Here is a 26023-nt window from a genome sequence, read left to right on the forward strand (position 1 = left end):
TTGTAAATTCAAGTATGTTTTGTTCTATATTTGAAGAATGTAACTGAGTACATTTCTGAATTAACAATAATAAAATAATCATTTTTAAAAAATGTTGTTTGAACCATAAATGACCTTTTTTTTTACATTCCACTTAAGTCCTGGTTTTATTAGTAGTAGTAGCAGAGGTAATAGTCGTACCATGGTGATCCTTCTATTTATTTTGTTTGTGCTTGTTTCAGAAGGGGGTGAAAAAGAGAACCCCAGTTGAGTCAGAAAAGGGACGAGAATGGATCCTGGAGATAACTGGATCCCGGAAGACGTGGCTCGATGGTTGGATCATATTGGAGTTCACCACAACTCCGCAAATACACAGAGAGGTGAAAATTCCAAGGGTCTCTCTTCATCAGCACTCCTATTCACACTGATGAAATAACCAGCATGGGCAGGTGGATATGAATTTGATTTAATCAGGTGGTAGGTTGACCAGGGGCTTGGTGCATAAAGACGGGAAATCTATGACTTAGTCAGTAAGTCGGATGCAAGTTATTTATCAAACTTTAGCAGCTACCTGTGAAGTGATTTATTGCTGAATTTGCTCACACTTGTTGGTCAGGTAGTGAGTTGTTCACAGAAGACAGGACCATTTCAGGACCTTAATTTGGACATCCCTCCACTAAATCTTGGAAGAACGAAACCATGTAACACTTTATCTGGCAATTCACATGTTTACATATTACCCCAATATCAATTATAGCTGGACATTTTCTGAGGTAATTCAAGATAAGATGCTTTATATTAAAGCTCCAATTACAAAATAACCTTTGAACTTTCTGATAACAAACCTAGTTCTTTATCTATACTGAGGTACAGATGCTTCTTTATGCCATTTTGTGAGATTCAGTCGTCCAAACATCTGACATTTAAGATACTTTTTTCCTGTTTTTCCCTTGTCAGATAATCTAGTGCTCCTGTTTATGAACTCTAATATCAAATTAGTACAAAAAGGATTATTTTAACTGAATTACAGGCAGAAGTTATGCTGTAGTATCTCGTTGTACTAATATAACCTCTCTCTCGAAATAAGATTATTCTATCAATTGCTTTCCCTTTGTCCTAGACAACGAAATTGACCGTCTGCCAAACCAATATGATGTGGAACAAATGGGTACGTCTACACAATAATACTAACAATGTTACATCATCATTTTTAAATATGGTGCAAAATATATGCCTTTGTGCCATTGTGACAAAGCATGATTAAATTAAAGGGATGTGGGAGGGTCCCTGAACTGGGACCCTGTGCTGCTCCGTGATTGGGGTTGCCTGTGAAACGGGAGGCACTAGGACCCACATACTGCTGAATAGAGGGTCGAGCACGCTGGCATTCCTCTCATTCCAGTATGAATGGGAGTGATTGTTGTTACTAGGACTACCCAGATCAGATCCGTCCAGTACAGCTCTCAAAACGTTATGTCAAGCTCATCCTCTGGGGAGGCACTTTATCGCATTTTGCTTTGATAATTTTACATGGGAAGAAACACATATTGGCACTTTCCGGCGGGCCATTTATTCATCACAACAAAGGAAAAGGCTAAAGAGGTAAAAAGCTTGTGAATAACCATCTAACTGTCCTACTTATTGGTAAACTTGTTATCCTTTGCGTCTGAAGTTGTTATGAGCAGCTTGTGGGATCTCATCGTAACTTGTTTCTTGTTTTCAACTTGTGAAACTCCAGAAACAACTACCGTGAAACAACTTTTGTTACTTTATGCACTGTAGGCTATTCGTCGCACCCGGGCGCAAGTAATTACGAGATTAAGGCTCAGTATTTTCAGTGTTCTTGTAAGAACGACGTTCATGTGTGTGGATAGCGACATACGATTTACCTAGGAACTTTGAAATAAATTGAAGCGTCACATTTACCATAAATTTGGTTTGTCTAACAAGCCTACCGCAGAACGACTCTAAAAGAAGTAAACTGTGGACAGAAATGAAAAGAACAGACATTCTAAAAGTGTTAAGAATGACTGCCGCGTGGATTATCTAGGTATTGCTGAAATTCATCCCCGCGTTCTATTTTCGTCCGTGAAAAGTGTGTCAGCTCTGGCTATAACACGATGTGCGTATCCGTTGCCACACTCTCAGCGGTACCGTCTCCTCTCGCAGCGCTCAACAAGAGGGTACTGACTTGACGGGTCATTTCACCGCGAATCCGTGCACTATAGACGTGAGGAAGGTACAGTATTCCCCGTGGCAAAGGCGTACTGTGTGTTGATCATCCTCTTATGCAACAGCGTATTTATTTTATACTTGCGTCTGGTTGATCTAATTAGGTAAAAATCGTTATCGACGATCTCTTTACAGAACACGACATAGATCAAAACTTTGATGGTGTCTGAAATATCTTTATACCGATGGCAATGACAGTTTCTAAGTAAAAAAATAGCATATCAGTAACATACCGCTAGTGTACTGCAAGGAAGCTTCTTAAAAGTTCAATATCAAGGAATGTGCAATAGTCATGGATATATGCATGGTTTTCTGCCTACATGAAATGGCTTTAGAGGACTTAGAGTGGACTTTATGGACTTAGAGTCGTCGTAAACGGGGAAGTTAATTCATTACGTTTGTAAAGAAGTAAAATTGACTTGTCACATGGTGTTATAAATCTGTGTCAGGACGTTTGCAGAATAACTTGCCACAGTATGAAAAGTTTAACAGTAGCCTACCTACTTCGAAAGGTCTCCGGCCAGGACTGTAATTTACTGGATTTAAGGTCTGGTGAGGTCATCTTGTTAATTACAACTGTGGGTGAACAAGCGACGCTAATTAAGTGTTTTTCGAGATAAACGCGTTGAGACCATTGTGCGTTGTTACTCTCACATGATATCTTTTACGTCAGTAACAATGAAGCTCATACTGTAATGTCAGATATTTCATTATTTAAAGGGCAACCTCCATCGTTGGCAGTACCAAGAGAGGCATGCTAATCGCTCATTTTCGGGTGTCTCCTTGCATTACACGTAGGTCAAAGAACATCAATTCACTAGTAGTCAGTTGTGCACGACTGACCCTAAGGTCAAAGGTATCACGTTGCCACATTTACGTTATCGCAAGCGGTACCTCATCCACAATCCGATCCGACCACCGCTTTATAAGAGGTGTTACGTTTTAACTGCTTGCCAGATGGTGATTGTTTTAATCCCAGAGGCTTCGTTACCTTCATTTTAAATCCCTTGCGGATATGGCCCATTCCATCGTGGAATGTGAAGCCACAGCAATGGCTCAATTTACCCAAAAGGGAACATTTCACACCCCCACTTGGAGCTGCATGCTCAGCCAGAAATTGCGGCAACACAGAAATGTGTAATGTTTGCAATTTGTAATATTTGTTATTTTAGAAACGTGGAAAAAGGTATTTTCCTTGGCGTTATTCTCTTGAAGTAAAATGTTAACTTGAAACAATTTGGTGAAACTGAATGCAGGGGTTCCTTTTGCAGGCCAAACTATACGTAATACGCCTACACAGCTGAGACAGGTTAAAATACTAATTAAATGCTTTAACATAACCACAGTAAATTATGAGCTGAGTTTAGCATTATTGTATAAAACAAAAAAATTATTAATGTAACTGTAGTTGTATAAAAACTAACCAATATAGCTTTAGATAAAATGTTTATTAGGAAACAGATTTACCCCGCTTCTGCTATTTCTGTACTTCATGTCAAGGGAAAGATGATTGCACATTGCTAAGACAACCGAAATGCCTTTGTACACTCAGTTCTCAGGAGCATCAAGTCATGAGAAGAGCAACACAGACTATATCACATGCCTCCCATTCTGCACAGGGTAGCACGTCCGGACTCCCACCAGGAGCCAAGAAATTCCAAAACCAAAACAAGTCGAAACGACACTGTCACACAACTCCTCAGAGTGATCTGCTGACAGCTGGCTGTTTGGTACCTCACGGATCTTTATGCTCTCAGCAGAACAGAAGGGGCACATCGTTCACCACCTCATCTGGCCATTGTAACCAAGACGCGGATTTCCAGAGCTGTGCCACCTCTTAAATCTTAATTATTTGTAGGTTTGAACATATGCTGTTGGATATTTTTTGCATTTTAAATAAGTTGATGCAAACTCACTAGTTGCACAACGGCAGAACCCTGTGTCTATGAATACACACTAGAGCGCTCATGAAAAATTGGAAAATCATAATTCCAGTTATTAGTGTGAATGATTAAAACACAGTGTCAAGTCACTTTGAATTAAATGAGTACAGTGGCGATGTTACTGAGTAAATTATATAACGTAGATGTAGATGTTAGAATTCCTACAGTGCCCCCCTCTAATTTAATAACATAAAGCATTAGGAGCTATAGTAAGCCCTGGATATTTTTTGTCTTCCGAGTCTCAGCTCAATAACATTCTAAAATGAATGCTGCATTTAATAATGTTTTTCACAGCAGCAAAGCTGGCAATATGTGTGTGTGTTGTGTGTGTGTGCATGAATATATATGTATACATACATGGCAATGCATTTTTAATTTGGTATTTGGCTGAGCTGCAAATAGTTAGCATGTGATCCTGGCTTTCTTTCTATAGTCTTTTTCACGTGATGGCGAGAAATGCCAGCAGCCACTTAGTTGATTGGTGTGCGAGTTGCACAGCCACAAGAAAGCTTATTCGTTTTTTGTTTGTTTCTTTTCCATTCCTCAATGTTATCCAGCGGCTCCTGGGTACCACAGCCTGTGCAGTCCGCTTGGGGTGCTGGATGACCTGGTCTACTGTTACCCAGAGCAAGTGCCATATGTCAGAAATCATGAGCTTCTCCCACTGACGGCCCAGTGCTTCACCAGACCTGACAGGGAATCAGGTACAAAGCTCTCCTCTCAGAAGAGCACAAGCGCTTATCCTGGCTTTTCTGTTAAGTGTTGAACAACCTGATGCACATGGATTTCGCCAGATTTCTTTCAGAACAACACTTGTGTTCTCAGGGGTGAGTCAAGGTAACACTGTGATGCTTTGTCCAGCAGCCCTCAGCAGCCCTGAAATGGTACTACAGGTTTTTAAATAACTCTTAGTTTGAGTTAGAATATCTTGATGTTGTCACTCTTAAGGTAAGACAGAGCCCCTATGGAATGCACACTAACTGTTCCCTGTGACTTGGATTACCAAGACAGCATGGTGCCATTGATTTATGTAGTCAATTGCCTTGAGCTGACCGTATCTGAGTCTTAATCCGTAAACTTCCCGCAGGTGAGGAGATTTGTTTTGGTGTCTGTGCTGCACCACTCCCCCTGTACCCGCCGGAAAGTGAGATGCGGGGTTCCGAGGATGCGGTGTCCGGCACGGTGCTGCAGCGGCTGATGCAGGAGCACCTGAGGTACGGGGGCCACCAGGGCGACAGCATGAGCCTGCTGAGCATGCAGCCACCCCAGCCAGCAGCTCCATCACAGCCCCTGCACCAGCACCAGGGCACAGCGAGCGCCGGGCCCAGCGCCCTGTCCTCCACCGAGAACCTCCTGCAGGACGACCCCCAGGTGGTCCACCAGTCGACGCGGCAGGAGCCGCAGGGGCAGGAGCACCAGGTCGACAGCACCGCGATGGAGAAGCAGGGGACGCGGGTCAGCCAGCAGCAGCAACAGCAGCAGCAGCAGCAGCAGCAGCAGAACAACGAGGAGCTGCCCACCTACGAAGAGGCTAAGGCCCAGTCACAGTTCTTCAGAGGCCACCAGCAGCAGCCAGTCACCATCAGCAGCCAGTACTACATAGCCGGAGGGGTCCCCAGCACTTCCACCTCCTCCACCACCGCCATCAGCTCCACTTCCTCCTCCTCCTCGTCCTCCTCGTCCTCGGTGGCGCAGAAGGCGCGGACAGAGGGCAGGGCGACTGTGAACCGCTCGGGCAGCGGGCAGCCCCACAAGGACGAGGCACTGAAGGAGCTGAAGCAGGGCCACGTCAGGTCCCTCAGCGAGCGCATCATGCAGATGTCGCTGGAGCGGAACGGGGCCAAGCAGCACCCTCCGGCGTCCGGCTGCAGCAGCCTGCCTTCCCAGGGATCCTCCGCCAAAGCCCTGAAATGCGCAGGGGCGCTGCCGCCCCCACCCCCGCCCCTACCTTCACCGCCCCAGGCTCAGGGGAAAGGAGGGGACCCTCGAGGGCCTCCACCTGAGTACCCCTTCAAGTCTAAGCAAACCCTCTCCCCCACCAGCAAGACCCCTCCGGCCTCCTCTCCCATGGAGCATGGACTCTTCTTCAGTGACCAGCACCCTGGACCAATGACAGACCTGCCAAAGAGCTACCCCATGCCTCAGCCCACAAAGACAGAGATCACCTATGTGAGATACCCCCCACCGCCAGAGTACTACACCAGGTAACCCTCCCGCCAGACCTGAACAGCCCTCTAGAACTTACAGGAAGCCTATGAAGATTTCAAGGCAATAATCTAAATACATAGCTCTCCTGTTCAGTTCTCTTTTTTTAGGAAAAAAAATCTACTTTGATTAGTGGACTTGCTGACACTTTCAGATTTAAATGAATTGCATGGGATTTCCGCTGCATGTACTCTATCTGGAGTGTTGGCCTCTGTGATTTACACTAAAACTTCCTACTCTTGAATTGGTGAACTGAGCATTGCATCACTGGAACAATATGTAGTTGTCCATTTCAACAGCCAGAATGCAGACAGGCCGGTCTCCATTATGATGAATGGTTTGTGGTGCCAGGGTCATTACGTCAGCTATTACTATATAAAATCAGGGGGACAGCAATCTGGTAAACAACAACACAATTAATCTAGCCATGTCCTTGTTGAACCCAGTGTGAGACCTGCAGTGCCCCATGTACACGTATAATGAAAATGCAGATTTAAGTCGCTGGATGACAACAGGCCAAGAACAGCTGTACCCCTGCCTGAGAATAATAATAGTGTTTTGTGTCTGACAGCTCACTGGGGGAAGTTACTGGAACTGTAGGACATACATGGCCATCTGTTTATGATACGTCCCAGCATTCTCCGCTGCTAAGGCACAGCCGTTTTCAATGCGAAGTGGGAGCGTGGACCGAGTTTACACAGCTCCGGAGTTAAAATATACAGGCCACCGATGTGACGAGTCACAGAAAGTTCAGAGAGCTGAAGCTGAGCAGATCATGCCTACTGTGTCTATCTGCACCAACGCTGCCGAACTGCCCACGTTTTGTCGTGGTTCTTTAGTAATCATTACAGTACAAGATTACTGTTTCCTCCTGTTCTGTACCTACTTTTTTCCATCTTCATCTTTTTTTGTGTCTCCCAGTTAGTTCATCCTTGTCTTTTAACACTTAAAACACTGATCCCACAAAAAACCCACAGGCTGTTTTTTTTTGGGGGGGGGGGTTTCTGTGGAGGTAGTGAAGTTTCATGCTCTGTGGATGTAGGTGGTTTAATACCATTAATAGGGTAAACTGCTAAAAGGTTTTTTGGACAGGTTTTTCTTACTGGGTAGTCTTCTCCATCTGTAATGCAGATGAGATATGATCACATGGTGGCCTTTACTCATTTACGGTCTGGCAGGTGTGAGTGAAGCTGGTAGGTGACCTTTATCTGCAAAGGTGTGGTGATATTTCTCAGGACTGATCCAAGGTCAGTATTGATGCTCATGCAGTATTGATGCCTCAGGTGTTGCCAGTCAGGCAGCAGTGAGGTAAGTTATGGCACCCACCTCCTGGGTGGGTACTGCAGGTGTGAGTCAGGGTAAGGCGATCTCTTTATGTAACCAAACTCACATAGGACTGATTTTCCTGATGTCCCCAGGGTATTTTACCTGATATCTTGACCCAGGTAACCTCCCACACCTGTAAGGGTGTTCCTTCAGTGAAGGGCCAAAATGAGTCACCAAAATTTGTGGTTTGTCCTACATTCTCGCATGCTCTATTTTTTCTTGTTTCAAGAAGTGAGTTAAGGATCAGTCATGCAGGTATGATAAGTAATCTGATGTAGCTGCTGAAAATAAAATATACATACATATATTTGTTTACACAACTTGTGGAGTGGAGTTTCAATATTTTGCAGCTGATTGGATGGGTAGCAAATCATCACAAATAACGCTAATGTAAACAAAACCCTCTGGGGGTTTCCAGCGATGTGTTGAGAACTGCGGGTGTTATGTAATGTAATTCCAGGGGAATGTTTTGGGTAGTGTCAGCAAATGTTCCTGATGAACAGACCCATTGGGGACTACATTACACTCACCGAGCTCAGTGAAAAGCTCTTGGGGATATTAAGAAAAGCAGTTCTGTGTGTCTGAGGGCACGTTTATGGAAAATAAAGGTGAGGCTTGAGTTGTATCTGGCGCCTGAGCTCCTTCTCCCCCTCCCCCCCCCCCCTTTCCTCAGGCAGTTCCCGGTGTCCCTCGGGGGCCTGTCCGTGCAGCAGCACAGCCCCATGTCTTCGCAGGCCTCGTCCCTGTCCGGAGCCCTGCCTCCCCAGCCGCTGCCACCGCCCCTGCCCCTCTCCCACCCCGCCGCTCACCAGCACCCGGGGGCAGCCTTCGCCATCGTGGCCCGCGCCCAGCAGATGGTGGAGATCCTGTCGGAGGAGAACAAGGCGCTGAGGCAGGAGATGCAGGGCTACTGCGAGAAGGCGTGCAAGATACAGCGGGTACTGCACCGTCACCCCCCGGGGACCGGCTCTCTCCATTGTTCGTCAGATTTTCTAGGTGTTTCGTCAGAACAGCCATGTGGTTATTTGGAACAATTAAGCCAAATAATTCATTAATCCAGCACAGAGATCACGAGTTCGGGAATGGTATGAAAATAGAGGACACTACAGCATTCTCAAGATTACCTGCCCTTGAATTATTGAATTGTTCCATTTATTATGTGAGGGTTAAATTCTGAACCCTAATAGCCTTATTTTTGGTATTTCGCAGTTCACATAAGCATCGGCTCTCTGATCCATTATGTCTTGCCAGTTTTTAAAGAAAAAGCTTCACATCTGGATGAAAACAACACTGGCAGAACAAATAAAAGAGCCCTTTTTATGTGAAGGAGAAAAAGTATGTGTAGGAGTGGAAGGTGGTGAGGTTAGCGAGCGGTGTCTGAGAACGTATGGAAGGGTGTTGGTAGTCTGTCTGGCATCATCACCAACAGGCCCTCAGGAGGGTGGGGGGTGGGGGGGGGCAGGGGGTCCATTGTAAAGCATGCTGGAGTCTCCCTGCTGCCTGAACAGAAACCCAAGCTTGATTCATTGCCAGGCCGCCCCTTCCCCCCTTTTAAATGCTGAAACAAAAGACTCTTTGATAAGCCTCCCACTCACCCATACAGCGCAAGTGTGGAGCCCTGGTCCGTCTGTTGGGCCACAACAATCCTTTGTGGGGAAAAGTCAAGTCATGGGAGCGTGAATTTGTCAGTGGGGGGTAGGGAGATTTTTATTTAAACAAACGACTACTGATTTCTGGTGTCTGATTAAATAGAGTCGCAGTTTATGTCAAAAAATAAAAATTTGAGTTGACTGCTTTGGTTGATGTCAAGTTAAAGAAAGTTTACCCTCAGGAGTAACTGAGCACATGGCTATTGCCTGAGCATCAGCATCAAGCATCAGTCTGTAGGGGAATGTGATCAGTGGAAACCGTGGGATCACTGTGGGCTGAATTTCCTTTCGCTGCAGTTCGAAGCGGAGATCCAGAAGATCTCGGAGGCGTACGAGAGCCTGGTGAAGAGCTCGTCCAAGAGGGAGTCCCTGGACAAGGCCATGAAAAACAAGCTTGAGGGAGAGATCCGACGCCTGCACGACTTCAACCGGGACCTGAGAGGTCAGACACCAGGGTCATATACACACACACGTCCAGTGGCCCACCTCATGGTTTACATTACGCAAATAGTAATTGGATCTACCACTAAAAACACCATGCAGACTGATGTCTCCCAGGCACTATACAGTGCAGTATTACCTACTGCATCTCCTATTAAACCAGGTTTAGCTTCCTGCATAAAACTGAGACACTAAGGCTATCCAGGCATTCTTCTCTGCGAACGTCAGGCTGACCCAGATGACCCAGGTTCAGACGAAGAGTTTTTCTCTTAAAGGCCTGATAGACTGTACTTGCAACGCTGTCATCTTTTAATGACTGCTTCTTGCTTACAGATCGGCTGGAGACAGCCAACAGGCAGCTGGCCAGCCGGGACCTGGAAGGCCATGAGGAGGGGCGGGCAACAGGGCTCTATCTGTCACAGAGTGAGTGTGTAGCCTGCCAACACCAGCCCTTATACCTTAATATTTCCCTTTTCTCTATCTCTCTCTCTCTCTCTCTCTCTCTCTCTGCAGAGCCTTCTGTGGCTAAAAATGGCATGGACAAAATTATCCCACTGCCAGCTTTGACAAAAAATGTGTTCAGTGTTACAAAGTACTTTTTGGGAAGAAAACACAGGGAACTTGTTAAGTGAGTGATGTAAGTCGTTAAAGAAACACCGGGGACATATTTTGTGAGCATTTTCAAAAGTCACAAGGGTCTGATTCTCATACTTTTTTTTTAAGTGAACATGCTTTCCACACCAACAGTCCATTTAACACTGATTTGTCTACGCCACTCCCGCTCCATCCTTTCTCCTGGATCTCCCAGCTCGGTTTGATTTCTGTCGTGTCACTTGGCGGTTTCTACCTGGGGAGAGTAGGAATCTATCAGTAGCTTTACAGGCTGGATTATGAACCTGCCCTAACATTGTGTGCATTTTGTGATTCTAGTATGGTAACACAATGTGACAATGGCAGCTGTTAGTACATTGTTTGATTTGGGAGAAGTGTAAGACAGATAAAAGTGAATTAGCAGAACAGCCCATACATTAGAGAGAGTAACAGTTGTTGTTCACACACACACACACACACACACACACACACACACACACACACACACCCTGCCACCTAGGTATTAGTAGTATAACTGGAGTTTTTCCATGCCCTTTTAGACTAAGAAGTTGTATATATATCTGTGTGCAGTCAATGTATTTTCCCCTCTTTTGCCCTTATGCGCTGTTTCTTTTAAGAAGTTAAATGGTTTGCTGTGGGGATGTATCACAACAGTGTGGATGTTTCCACAATAGTCCTTGTATCTCAGTCAACAGAGCTGCGCTGGCAGGGTTTACTTTGTCAAGGCCATATGGAGGAGTGCTGTCTGTGTGTCAGAGGGAACAATGTGGTCTGTTGATAGCTGATGCTGGCTAATGAAGTGGCAGAGGGCATCTGTGTTTGGGGGTCTCAGAGAGCAACTGAAAGGCGCAGTAGTTCACATCCATGCTCTCTGTGTGAATACTAAATGCTCCGTGATCTCAGTACATACTTTAATGTTTACTGGAGATAAATTAGTTTGATTATCCTGGCTATGCTGTTGTAGCTTGGCTATTGTTGCGGTCTGCTTCTGTATTATTTAAATAAATAGCCCCTATTGGGTGTGCTCAAAGCTCTCAATATGGCTTTTTCAATGGTAGCCTTCATTGGAGAAGGATACTTTAACCCCGTGAAGGCTTTGGTCCGTTGATTTGTTTTTGAATGGAGTTATTAGTGATTCATCTTTAAACAATAAGTAGGACTATATTCGACTGCTTTTGACCTTGCCTCCCTTGCACAGTTTAAAATCCAAACAAAGAGCATGACAGAAAATAGTCACAGAAAGGACGCAGTGGGCCTGTGGGAGTTCTACAGCCTCTGAAGTGAGGACATAAACATAGCTCTTAACAACTGAAGAAATAAAGCACAGAAAGACTGAACTAGAAACACAGATTTAAGTAGGCTTTTTTTGGACTGATTTCTTTTGAGAGTCTGCCACTTTGCCGTTGGGCAAAGGGTTTCAACTAACAGCTATTCCTCAACTCTATCAGCATGGTGAGGCAGGGGCAGTACGTGGACAGCCTCTCTGCTTTTGACAGCTCAAGCCCTTTGCTTTCTCTCTCTCTCTCTCTCTCTCTCTCTCTCTCTGCCTCTCTGGGTACACTGATCAGGCCCCACTGCCAGCCATGGCGTCTAATCCTGGTATTTATCTCCCGGCTCTCTGGTATTTTGCACTGTTGCTCTGAAACGCTGACTTGCTGTGAGAGAGAGATTCCTCCGACGGGCCTGCCTGGTGGGAGAAGAGCCCTGTATGGCTGCGACTAACACCCAATCGCGGTGACTCGGGGCTGTGAGCTTCCCAGATGCACTCACAGCAGCCAGGCTCTTATTGCTGCAATAATGAGAGCACCAATGGAGGAGCAGCGTTTTCTCAAAAGGCCAATGTTGCCACTCATAAGTGACCAGAACAAGAGCAGTCTTGATATTTGCAATCTAGGGCTGCAGAGTTTTCTTTCCCTCAGCTACCCTCTCCTAAAATGGCAAAATAAATAGTGGCCACTCTTACTTCCATGCCCCCTGCCTGAGCCTTTTGGATTTATGGGGCCGGCAGTGTTGAGCAGGAGAGGATTATGCACCCTTGGGTGATGTAATTTGCCCAAATTGCTCTAGTAAATTCTCTGCTGTGCGCATGGGTTTCAGCCTGTAAAAAATGTGGAGGTTGTGTGCTCCAGCATGTATGGAAGCCCAATCTCCATCACACACCGAGCTGCCATGTCATGGAGCTCATGCTTATCTGATGAAAGCCTGAGAAAACAGAGACGAAAATGAAAGCGGAATTCAAACACCAAAATGTGCCCTGCTTCAATGGAACCTGGTCAAATTTTTGACATTGTAGTCTTTGCCTCCAGTTTTTCTTCAGATGAAGCCCACCTTGTGGCATGAGTGAATCCCTTATGACAAGGTAGTGTTTTTTTAATATGATAATATAGATACATACATATGGGAATCCTGAGTGAACACATGCACATGAACAGGAGCAGACAGGTCTCATAAACACACACTGTGTGGTAGAGACTCCTACTTTGTCTCACTGCTTCTGACCTTTTGTTCTCAACAGTCTTCTTTGGCACATCAAGTACATTTTTTTTTGTTTTTCTAAAAGGTTAATCCAGAAAGATGTTATCTTTGCCCCGGTTCTCTCCTGTATTTTCCCTCACAGCATGACTGTGTACCATGGGACCTCATTTTAGCTCTCTTCAGTACTTCCTGACATTTTTACATTTGTGGTTGTTCATTTCCCACCCCTTCCTCCATTACCCCGTGACCTCGTGTGTTTGGAAATGTTCAACCCTGTGCAGCGTGAAAGAGCTGGAGACAGAACTCCAGGGGATAGCCTCTGAGTAACGTTATATGTGGAAAAGCTGAAGAAAAACTCCAGGGAATGGCACAGGAGCAATAATTTACATTAAAGAGCTCTCTCCTGGGTTTAACCCTGTAGTAAATTTGTTGGTAACATGAGAATATATCTGGTCCTGAGAGGAGTCAAATATAACCAAGACCCCTGGCCTCACTCCTGTCCCGGGGATTCCCCTCCGCAGAGGGCCAGATGGGTCCCAGTGTGTTGGTCCTGGGACTCAGGCACGTGTTGGAACGAAAGGTGAGGCTGTGTTAATGTTACAGTGGTCCTGTGTTACTTGCACATTGAGTATGTTAAAGCAGTGTGGCTTACGTGACAGCACAGGAAGCCATCAGTGGGTTTGTAGGAAATGAGGCTACTCGCATATTGTTGTATCTGTTGTAATATTTGTAGGGTTCAAGGCTTTTGCTTAAAGGCGCATGGTGAAGCAAAGCACATCATTCCCAGCCCACCATTCGCTATAAGAGTTTAACGCTGTTGTATCAGCAGTACTATGACACTGACCAGGACACAGGCCTTGGTGCGCTCTCCTGAGCAACATACCCTCTTCTGGACTGACAGCAATACCCTGCCAATCTAAATTGGGCTGGGTGCTGCATGCCAGCTACACACACACACACACACAGAGGAGCCCGTGTTTTGTTGGGCTGCCAAGGCCAGTGCTGTCCTGTCTGCTGGCCCCTCTGTAAGCCCACCCCTGCGTTTACGGCACAAAGCCGAGCACTGTGCCAGCACCCCGTGCAAGCCCCGCCCACTCTCCAGAATCAGCAGTTTCCCTGTTTGGATGAGAGGGTCCCTCCCCAATGCACTCTGGAATTTCAGCTCTGAATATTTGAGGTGCGCCACCCGGGGATAAACCCACCCTATTTTTTTGGGTCACCAGCTACCCTCAAAGCTCATTTCAGCCTCACTGTTCCAGTACTCAGAGGCCGTTGCAGTTAGCTTTGCTGGTACATTAGTGCTGCAAAACTAATTTGGATTTGATACAGCAGGTGATTTAGCTTTACATCTGTATGGCAGAGACCCCCTTTGAGTCGTGATTCAGCCACCCATGGTCAAGCTGAATCTATTTATATTACATTATATTATTGTAATGTTTTTTATTGTTATTTTTTATCGTTTGGTAAATAAGGCACACACCCTATTGCATACTGAGCCCCACACCCAAGAGCAGTACTTTAAATGTCAGGGTGCCCCACGTGGTTGCATGGGCTGCCCGCTCATTTTTGCAGTTTGAGGTCACTTGGCCCCCACCCAGCATCTGTGAGTGATTTTGACAGGGCACTCTCTGTCTCTCTCTCTCTCTCCTACTCCCTAGGCAGGGAAAGCATAAAAGAGAGAGAGAAGCTGGAGATGGAGGTTGCAGCTTTGCGCTCAGCTAACGAGGACCAGAGGCGACACGTGGAGATCCTGGAGCAGGCCCTCAACAACGCGCAGGGCAAGGTGGTCAAGCTGGAGGAGGAGGTAGCCGGCTCATTCCATCTCATCCACTTATCCCTGTTAACCAGCAGGGCGCAGATGGAGACACTGTGTAGCTCTCCCATGGTGTACTCACACATGCCCTGCCTAGCCTAGTCATAAGGGTTTCCTGGTACTTTAAGGTCTTTAGCACAACAGGACTTAGAATGCCTGTTATTCGGTCTTATGAGATTTCATGCTCCAGTTGCTGCTGATTAATGAGCTAATGCTCCTGTTTGGCACGTTTTTGTAAGCAAGAGATTATACCAAGCCCTTCATGTATGTGAGGGGGTGGGGGTTGGGGCGGGGAGGTGGATATAGAGTATTTTACAAAATGGGATATTCGGAGTGGGGAGTCGTCTGAGGTAAAATGTGTGCAGCACATATGCACAGTGGAGAATGCCAGAAATGGGAGGAGGGTCGTGACGCGTGACCCTCACGGCTGGGCGTGTCTCTCTCCCTCTCTCTCCCTCTCTCTCCCTCCACCCGGACAGCTGCGGAAGAAGCAGGTGTACGTGGACAAGGTGGAGAAGCTGCAGCAGGCCCTGTCTCAGCTGCAGGCCGCCTGTGAGAAGCGCGAGCAGCTGGAGAAGAGGCTGCGCACGCGGCTGGAGCGGGAGCTGGAGTCTCTGCGCTCGCAGCAGGTGAGCGGCCACCGGCAGACCGCAGGTGACCCCCGGAGACCCTCTATCACGTGGGAGGCTGTATAGCCAACTTTCACCTCCTAGTCCAGCTAAGGACCGCTATTTACAAGGGCGTAGTTTTGGTCTCAACATTGGTAGGGACACAACAACCGAGGGGACATTGGAATTATGTAATATGACTTCACTCCAAAGATAATGCGAACGAGTTCGCTCAAATATTGGTAGGGATATGTCCCTACCGTCCATATGCAAAATTACGCCCTTGGCTATTTAAGTGATAGAGATTTTGGTTGACAATGGCAGGGACAAGTGTTTTAGCCTGACCCCTGAAGGTTGATTTGTGTCTCTTTATTACATTTTACACATTGCACATTTTTTCAGTGTGAATTTTTGTCTGAAATTTGAGGTCATGTGCCATCCCCCCACCTGCACGAGTCCATTCTGAATCCAGTACGCTGGATTTGTGTTTCTCCACTCTCTTAGCCTGCTCGTTAGCCTGCTCAGTGAGGCTGGAATCTCATGCATGCCTCGGAATCCTCAGGGGTCAGAGGTCACAGCCCCCCAGGAAGTGGCAGTGGTTTCTGAAAGCGTATCAGCCAGTTCGGTCGTTTCTCTTCCTTTGAGTCACAGAAGGGAGTCTCCCGTTTGACTCCTTGGACTCCTGTCCCTACCAATTACTTTGTCTGCCTTAGCCGTAATTGCAGGGTGTAAAGGAAGGCGCTGCACGAAAAAAGGACGAGCTTGAAAAGGCCAACAGTTTGGCTTTGTGAAAACAAAAAGGAACGCAGCTCAATTCAAGTGGACAGAACAGTTTAAAGTTATTTAAAACATTCAGCCCAGGACTTTATTTCTGAAATTCTTTTTTTATTTGTTTTAAATCCCTGATGCCTGGGTTGCTCAGTGGTAAAAATATGTCTTGACAGACTTTCCCTCGTGCAGTCTGACACACTTGCACAGAGAAGTTCAAGGATTAGAGGAAAAAAAAGTCTTTGTAAGTTATCATCTTCCCAAATAGTTCTGAGATCAGAGCTAGTGATGAAAGCAGGCGTACCTGTCCGGGTTTTGGTGTGAATTACCAAGCCGCGTCCTGCTGTGAAGCTTGTGAGGCTTGTAACTTGATCGTTTTACCTGCGGTCGGCTGCCTTTTGAACACCAATATTAACATCTGTCTTTGATTAGCGGACGCATGGGCCTCAGACTCTTTGGCATTATGTAACATTCTCCCAAAATACGACCTGGATCATATTTTAAAAAGGCACAGAGGATTTATCACTGCCTGTGTGATATGCCCCCTCCCCCCTTCTGCCGGTTTAAACTTTAAAACTTAAAACCTCACTGTCATCACCCAGAAGGAAGTGAGTGGTTTAGTTAGAAACGGAAACAACTCCCAAATATCCACTCTCTTTCTCTTTCTGGAACAGCGTCAAGGGGGAGGGGCCCAGAGCGCCCCACCCTCGGAGTACAACGCCCCTGCCCTGATGGAGCTGCTGAGGGAGAAGGAGGAGCGCATCCTGGCCCTGGAGGCCGACATGACCAAGTGGGAGCAGAAGTACCTGGAAGAGAGCGCCATGAGGCACTTTGCCATGGATGCGGCCGCCACCGCCGCAGCACAGAGGTACAGCACAGGCAAACATGGGTGCGACAAACATTTAGTTTGTAAAAAAACCAAAACATTTTTAAAGTAAAAAGAAAAAGAAAAGCACTGCAGTAAATTGCAGAGGTGCTTGTGCAGAATGCAGAAGCGGTTTCCTCAGTAGTGAGACGGAGCTGTTGGTGTGTCCTTCTCGGCAGGGACACCACTATAATAAACCATTCCCGCAATGGCAGTTACAGTGACAGCTCGCTGGAGGCGCGTATCTGGCAGGAGGAGGAGGAGATCCTGCAAGCCAACCGCCGCTGCCAGGACATGGAACACAGGTACCTCATTTCCCCCCAGTCATTTCCACCTTGCGTGCAAGCCTTCAGTTCCAGCTCCTCAAATTGATTGATCCATTACATTATATTACATTAATTTAGCAGACACTCTCATCCAGAGCGACTTCTTGCAGAAGTGACACAAACACCAGTGGCTGAAATTTTTTGTAAAATTTTTTGGCTGATCTGCAGATTAAAACAGATTGTAGTCTAGAGCCTAAATGAGGAAGGGGTTTAACGTGCCTACCTTCCTTACATCCATCAAACAGTCTTTCCCCAAAGGTCCTGACAGTGTGAAATTTGACAACCCCCCTCCACAGGATAAAGAACCTGCACGCTCAGATTATCGAGAAGGACGCCATGATCAAGGTGCTCCAGCAGCGCTCCAGGAAGGAGCCGGGGAAGACGGACACCGTGCCGCTGCGCCCCGCCCGCTCGGTGCCTTCCATCTCCGTGGCGACGGGCCTGCACCTGCGGCAGGCCTCCCAGACCAGCGGCCAGATCCCAGAGGAGAGGAGGGAGGAGAGGGGCTGGAAGGGCAGCATGAGTGAGTGGCGACTGACACTTGAAATGAACCCGAAGGGAGAGGCAGTAAGGACAGCCTGCTGTGCAGTTAGGCATGATCCCCATTGCAGTGCTATAGTCATGCGCTACACATTACATATTCTTGTCACGTATTAATATTACAGCTTCAATTACATTTTTTGCTTAGAAGTCACCCTTATTAGATAAACATTTTGTATCATCTATCAATGCAGCTGGATATCCACTTAGGAGATTTTAGTTAAGTTTTTTTTTTTTGGAAGCGGTAGACTGGCATTCTGTCCAGGGGGTGTATTTGTAAATCAGAGAGCTTTCTGATACCCACATATCAGGATATCTGCTGACCCTCTGAGCTACCTGGGCTCAGGCAGGGTTTAATAATATACTTACCCTGCAGGTACGGCTACGACAGGGATTCATACTCTAACCTTTTGGTGTTAAGCCCAGTCCTTTTATAACTACATACCACTTCTGGCCAGAGCACTGCCCCTGACATAAGGATCTGGTTCATGCTGTGGAGTGATGTGTTCCGCAGCTTCTTTGATCATCTGCCGGTGTCTTCCCAGGTATACTGCTGGGCAAGGAGCCCCTGGAGCACCTCCTGCCGTCCCTTCAGCTGCTCCCTGCACCTGCTTCGCTACCCTCCACCCCCCTGCTCTCCACCCACATGAAGACGGGCAGCAAGGATAGCAGCACCCAGACGGAAAAGAGCCCTGAGCTGCTGAGGGCCACGCCCATCGCAGGCAGGGCCAGGCTGGGCAACACGCCCAGCAGCAGCCCAATCATGCGCCACACCCTGACCAGGGGTGGAGCTGAGAAGACAGGTGAGGGGGTCACTTTGGGGGTCACGTTAATTAGGCCAGGATCCCCTGCGCTGTCGCCATGGATGCTGACCAGAACAGTATACCCCTGGTTTTGTTATTTTGCCCTGTTGTTGCATTTTGTTCTCTCTGTCAGAAAGGCTTTGTATGAGGAAAAGCATCACAACCTAAAAGGCCCTGCCTCCCTTCTAGAGTGATCAAACCTGCAGGCCCTAACTAATCAACCTTGTCCTACTGAGGGTCTTGTGTGATAGGAGAAAAAAAGCACACTTCAACCCTCACAGTGTTGCATCTTGGGTTTTAGACTCACACTACCACCACACTTTGACAATTAATGGCTGTGACTGGGGCATTGTGTGTCTGTGCCAGAATCATACAGCTTAAGCAGTTTTGGGGGGCAGGGGGGGCTGTCCATGAGCACTCTATGGATTTCCCTTGTAGGACAGCAAGTCAGCAAGTGACGTGACAGCAGTGAATCCAGGCTGGGCAACTAAATAGCAGGGGCAAAGTCAGGGGTGGTGATGTGGAAGACATTTGTCTGTAATAGAATGTGACATTTATCTATCCATCAAAAAATTCCCCATTGTTGCAGAAGACATGTTCATGGGAGAGTTACAAGTTGCAAACCTGGATAGCTCAGTCTCTGGTGCTGGCTCTGATGCGTCTGTGAGCCCCCACCTCTCTGCTGCATTTGTCTGACTTCTTCCTCGTGTGTTTGTATGTTCACAGAGAACACCCTGGGGAAGGCTGCAGAAGGAAGACCTCCTCTGGGCTCTGGCCACAGGCATGAGCTCCCCGACTCGGACGTGGTGGAGATACTCATCTGAGCTGGCGCCAGAGCTGAGGCAGCGAGATGTTTATTGTCAGATTCACAGAGGGTGTCATATGAGGGAGTCAAGCGAAGGCAGAGAGGGACAGCGGGAAAGGGAAAGGGAGGCTCAGGAAGTGGGCATGTGAATGGCCGACTGTCAGAAAACATGGTAGGATGGTGTTTTCCCCCATACGGAGGAAGAAGGATCAGAGAAACTCTGACATTGGCAGAAAGAGACTCTTGAAAGTTGGAAGAAAGGCCTCAAAGCAATGAAAAGAGAAGACAGAATTACTGGTTGGAGAGAGGCTAAGCAGTGATGAATGACCATGGAATGTGTAGGGTGTTGAGGGCTGAAGGGATACATGATTTGTTTGAGAATTGTGAAAGTAGGCAGTTGTTTCTTTTGGTACTGTTACCACAGAGTCTTAAAAATGTCCTGGGCACTGTCCATGGAGCACTGCTTATGAGCAGGGCATTCTGGAGATGTGTAGTGCCATTATGGTTCAAGCAGATAATGGCAGTGCATTCAGCCACGCTCTGTTTGCTACCAGTTCTATAAAGGAACAGCAGAATGCAAGATATGTGTACCACAACTTCACCACAGCTCCAATGGATACTTCAAATAGGAATGGAGAGAAAGTTTTGTTTGGGCTAAGAAGTAATACGATTTTTCTCCTACAAGACATGCAGTGACCCTGTATGTATTTTTTCAGCTGTCAAGTCTGTGGGAGGCTAGCAGCTCTCTTGTGTCTGGCTTGCATTCCTGTAGGACTTCAACCTTGACTAAAAAGCTGTCACAGCCACTGGCACAGCCGTGAAAGCTGATATCACAATTACGAGTGGGAGACAACAGTTGGACAGAGCGAGTCATGTCAAACGTGAGGGGGTGATGGGGGGGGGGGGTGAGAATGTCCTTCTGTTCTCTCCTTCATACATATTAATAATAATAGTCTATTCTAAATGAATTGGCACAAATTAAAACCCATATTCCGATGTTATTATCCCTGACTCCACTGTCTTTTCTGGATAGACTAGCGTGCATTTTAACTCCAGTTCTCTGTTATGAAAGGTTTAAAAAAAATCAACTAAGTCCACACCCCCCTCCCCTCCTGGCCAGGGAAAAAATTCATATTGGCTTTTGCACTTACCTTGTTCTATCCTGTTCATAAAATGTAGATATTTTTATGTTAGTACTATATTTCCCCTTTGTGCACCTTACAGACTCAGAGCAATAGGTTTAAATTAAAAATGAAAACCTAGAGATAGTAGTGTGTAAATCAATCAAGTTATTGATTATGGGAAAGGGCAAGTAAAAACAAACCCTCTAAATGCCTTTGGGGATCATGTGAAAAGAGTATTAGGCTAAGCTTGTGCTAAGAGTTGAGAGAAGCAAGAACTTGTGAACATGCAAAGGATTATGAATGACTCAGACTTTTTTTTTTTACTGAAATAAATATTTTTGATGTTTTACAAATATATATCAAATTACAGATGAACCCAGTTAATGTCTGTTGAAGTTGACATACCAACCCTCTTAAAACCTTTAAAACATTTTCCATGCACTGTAGGTTTATATGTTGTTTTTTATTTTTTATAAAAATCACTTAATATATGTCAAATTTGGTCAGCACATGACTTGGGATATTAATAGAGCTCATCTGTATTTTTCCTTTTCCTTTAATTTGCATTTTAATAGTTTTCATCTGTATTCACTTGCATTTTTGTAATAGCATTACATTCCTCTGAAGACTATTGCCTTCAGAGGACCGAAAATTGAACGGGGTTGGGGGGTCAAAACATGATAAACGGCTTTGATTGAAAATATCACCTCTGTGAACAGATGAGATAAGATGTTTGTTTACTCTTTCCTTCAGTCAATGAAATGTGTCCGGTTTCACAATGTTAAGTTTTCATTATGGATAGCACAGACTACACTGATATTTAATCAAATGGTTTTGCCTCAACAAAAAAAATGAAGCAAAATTATTTCCGTGTTCTGTTTACGCTGTTTCGGCTGTTGTTTGCTTTTGTTTTTCTTGTGGCCTTTCTTTTAGTTCATTCCGAGCTATGGGTAGAGAAAAATGCATATCAGTATTGCAGTAAATACTTGGAGTTTGTTCAGATGAGATGTTTGTACAAAACTGTACAGCAAGGAGGTATTTGTACATAAAGAATGTGAAACTTTTTACTTCTGTAGAAAATATTGATTTTGTCAACCAAAGAATTTTCTTCTTGCAGCATACAATGGTGCCTTCAGATGTGTACTGTACAAATTAAATTGCACATTTAAAAAACAGTTCTTCCTTGTGATACACTTGTTTCTGTGTCTTTCCCTTCTTGCTTTTTACCCATGATGCAAAGCACACAGTAAACTTCGATTTAAGTGTATTCAGTGTATCCTTGTATTTTCCTTGTACGAAAATTGCAGTCAGGGAATATCAGGCAACAAATTGCAGTGTCCTCACTGACCCTGCTCTCTCCCTTCTTACTTCAGACTGACTGCCCATGCTCCAGAATGGCAGGATACAAATTTTTCTGGGTTCCAAAAATCTGTCATAAGGAAGGTTGTTTGAGGCGCATCTGTTCCTGCTGATGCAAGACATCAAGATTCTAAGAGTTATTATGATAACATCAACAACAATAATAATAATAATAACACAAATATAGAGAAACCTTATCATAACCACCACTAATGAGGCGCAGCAGTCATTATGTGAATTATGTGACGTCATCTTTCAGGAAATTGTGTGGGAACCGCTGCTGGATTTGACTGCCATCTGTAAGACTTAGAACCTGGAGTTTTTATACCCCTCTGTGGAATGGGAAACAGTTCAAGGGGAGATAATGGGGGCATCAGAAGGCACAGAAACAACTGAGAGGGCTGGGAGTGTGTTGCAAGCTACCTATTAATACAGCCGGCCTTTACATGCCTGAGTGATTCTATTAGGAAATTCCTGAACCGCATCCCAACGGCTGTGAAAGTGCTCAGCCAATGCCTGGCATGAGTGCTGCCAGAGAGCCCCATCGTCCCATCCGTGACCCCCCACCCCACCCCTCCCCTGCTCTCTGCCACTCCCCCTGCACCTGTTTGCACAAGCTCCGGAATGGCGATGTGTCAGCAAGACAGGCAGATGTCAGGGATGCCTGTCTGATTAACCTGGCTCTGTGGGTTTGGGGGCTTTGGAGGGGTGCTGTGTGCAAGCTGCCACTGCTGACACCTCCGCTCAACGTGGAACCAGTCCCCCGTGCTTTAACCCCTTCCTCCAGAGGAGGACTGCAGACCCACACAGGATTACAGATAGCAAGCGCTCTGTGGTGCATCTGCAGCAATGATGAAGATCTTTACTTGGAGACAGCTTTATTCAAGACATTTGACCTGGGCCACCTCCAGCAGATCTGCAGGTAGTGTAGATCTCTGCTCTCCTCCCTCCTCACCCCTGACTCCCACAGCCACTCCCTAATAGGCATCCTATCTGGCCGCGGCCACTCCATATTGCCAGGGAGGGTGACGCTGTGACAGCCAGCTAGCCTCATTACATGCACGGATCCCCTCTTGCTCCATTAGAACATTCAGGTGTCTCCACAACGATCAGTTCGGCCCGGGACCTGTACCAGATTCACCGATCCTTCCATTATCTGGAATACAGATGTCCCATGGAATAAGATGGGCATTCTCTCCTGCATTCGTTATAGCCCATCCAAATAACACAATGAGCAGCAACATGGCAAAGGCCCTGTGCATGACTGCGTCTTGTGAACACAAGCCTGTTCGCAGCAGCAAAGAGCCGGTGAGCGTGCACTCTAGGCTGCGACAGGAAGGGAGGGAGCGCCACCAGAAATAAACAGAGCCATGGAATTGCATTACAGTGAACCTAGAAAACCCTCCCCACCCCTCCAGCCCCCCTCCCCTGCCACAAGCATTTTCTCCCTCTCATACCAGCCACTTCAGCTTCCAGATGAATAAAATGTCTCACCTCATAGTTTCCAGAGTGCGTTTCGATAGCATTACATCTCCCCCCCAACAACTTGCCCCCCCCCTCCCCCTCCCCCAGAGCACGTTGCTCGGTCCTGCTCCCCGCTATGAAAGCAGATCTCGAGCCCTTCCCCAAATGCAGCGGGGTTACATATGCGCACTATTGCAATCATGTTTACCGCACATCAGGGGCATGAGCAACATCCAGACATCCACCTATTTAAAAGTCCGCTGCTTGTTTTGACATTGCAAAATGCCTGTGTATTTTTGGCGCATTACACATCAGCAGCAGTACAGAACTGGAGAAGGATCTGGATGAGCTGAATCCTGTTCTCTCATAAAAATTGTCTTAGCCATCAATCTTTCCTGAAAACAATTTGCAGCCAGACTGAAAAAACCTCATAATGTATCTGATCTGATCCACCTCTGATAAGGTATTTGTGAGAAACCTACAGTAGAGTTTCTTCTGTATTATAAAACATTCTCGTCTTTGTTGGCTGATCGTAGTTCATTCGTTTGGGTTAGCTAATTGTAGTTTGAGTTACATTTAACACTTCCACTGAGACAGGAGTTGTCTCAAACAGTTGCTTACTTGAAAAAATGGGTTTCACACCATAAACACAATAACCACTTCCAGATCACTTTAACCCTTGCGGAGGAAAGAAGCCCTTCTCCCCTATTGTGTTCACATACAATGAATTCAGTGTGCTTTTTCTCAATTTCACCAAAATCATGCCATTAAACTGTAAGAAAACTCACAAGAGCAACAGTACACACTTCACAATTTTAGCCTCAGGTTACTTCTTTTAACTGGCCTTGTAAGGATTAAAAGAAAAGCTGAAAATACACACAGACAATGTCAGCTGATAAGTATCCTGAGCTGTGGCAAGAGCATAAGGGTTTATTTAATCTGTCTACAGACAGCTCCTACTACAAACAGAAGCATGGTAATTGGAAATAGCTGGGTAATGTGATATAAACTGTGATTTTGTGTGCCCTGGAGTTTCGACAAGTGCTATATCTTGAGCATATTCTACTCGTTGCAGCTCACAACCATATCCCAATGAAAGTGTCTCTTTAAAAAATTGTTGCAGCTCATAACCATATCCCAATTGAAATCTATCTTTAAAACTGTATTTAAAAAAAATCACCCTCCTGTTTCTGAATTGTGATAGACATGTTTCAGGTGTCACATTAAGGCCAGTAATACAGTTAGCACATGTTTTCAAATCCACTCCATGAAAGACAGACGTCCACAGAAATAGGAATTCATGGCATGTCACTTGCATGGACAACAAGGCAGGCAAGCCTCACTTTCACCTGCTCACCACCTGTTCCTGAGACTTCAGTAACCGTCAGCAAAGCGTAGCTGCCGACAGGTTCCTCAGATTCCAGGGAAATATCTGGGATTCACATAAGTGCAGCATAGGTCAACACCACGAAGCACAAGAGCAGGGCCACAGGAAACTACTAACTGACATATTCCACTGTTTTAATTGGGGCTATCTTATTATTGTGATAATAAGAACATGTCATAAAGCCCATTTTGGCTTGTTATGTTGCCTAAATCTGAAATGATAAAAATACATTATTATGTATTTTAATTTTCTGTTGTTGTAAATTATCATTTTTAATCTGCTATGGCCTTACCTGTAGTTAAAGGTCTGAATCAGTAAAGAGACCCTTAGACCACTGGCTGCCCAGAACAAACAACCCTTTCTTCTCAGGCTCTCCACTGCCACAAGCAAGCCAGGGGCAGAGACGTCGCATCTGCCTGGAACTGGCCATGCTTTTTTCATGCAGTTTTCCACAAATTTCTTGTGAAATTCCAATGTCAGGGCATCAGTAATGAGTCACACCTTCACAGTGAAGTCATCCCCAGCGTCAGTACTTGAACATGATATGGGTATCCCTCCGGAAAGAGACCTATATAATTACTTTTCCCAGCCCTACTGACTCATAACCAATAACCAGTGGCATTAAGAATAAAGACAACATGCACTGCAAGCCCCAATGGGAATTGCATCTGTTCTGAGTATTCTAATAGACAACAAATACAGGCTTTCAATCCTGGATAACCTAGGTCTAGCAATGATGATGTCAGCATGTTGCTCATATTTCCATTCAGTGACTTCAGTCATGTTTTAACCTTTTCATTGGCTGTGAAGAAAAAATATCCTTTTCGACTACCATCTTATCTGGAGGAGGACACAATGGATCTGAAAGGACTGTGGAGGGGATGCTGAATGGCAAATCAGTTAGACATAACTATCTGCCAGTTCACGGGCATCAATTTAAAGCAGGTATTACAAAGTCCACTAATATTTACATCATCTGGATTCACTAACAGCACACACCTTTGATTATATGGACAGATCCATATAATATTAGTGGCTAAACACAGTGCTTCCATTTTCACTGCATATGAGTCTCTCACCTTTGCAATAGACCTGCTGTAGCTATATACTGTATCATCAGATTGCATGGATATGTGTATTACGGATGTTAAATATTTCTTTGCTCTGTAATATTTCTGTCTGCTCTAAATTTCCCACTTCCTCCTAGAGATTCACATGAGCAGCTGTGAGCTGCCTTAGCTCCAGTCCTGTTATCCATGGTCAGAAGGGGCTTGGTTGGGGGTGGGGCTGGGTGGCTCT

The 26023-nt window shown here is 45.8% G+C and overlaps 1 protein-coding gene across 2 annotated transcripts; it reads left to right on the forward strand.

Annotated features, from left to right (window-relative positions):
* The first annotated feature begins 268 nt into the window (after positions 1–268).
* Positions 269–20952, forward strand: LOC118783602 (angiomotin-like protein 1). 2 transcript variants are annotated; one of them, XM_036537544.1, is made up of 14 exons: positions 269–359; positions 1100–1147; positions 4712–4858; positions 5242–6358; positions 8359–8623; positions 9632–9776; positions 10109–10198; positions 14521–14666; positions 15155–15304; positions 16726–16919; positions 17096–17221; positions 17539–17765; positions 18328–18585; positions 19312–20952. In XM_036537544.1, exons 1-14 carry the CDS (start codon positions 269–271, stop codon positions 19407–19409), a joined length of 3102 nt encoding a protein of 1033 aa, XP_036393437.1. In that variant the 3' UTR covers positions 19410–20952. The 2 variants fall into 2 exon arrangements, with proteins under 2 accessions (XP_036393437.1, XP_036393438.1); XM_036537545.1 differs by having other exon boundaries at positions 17132–17221.
* Positions 20953–26023: the final 5071 nt, after the last annotated feature.

Source organism: Megalops cyprinoides, chromosome 9, assembly GCF_013368585.1.
Source record: "Megalops cyprinoides isolate fMegCyp1 chromosome 9, fMegCyp1.pri, whole genome shotgun sequence".
NCBI classification, from domain to species: Eukaryota; Metazoa; Chordata; class Actinopteri; order Elopiformes; family Megalopidae; genus Megalops; species Megalops cyprinoides.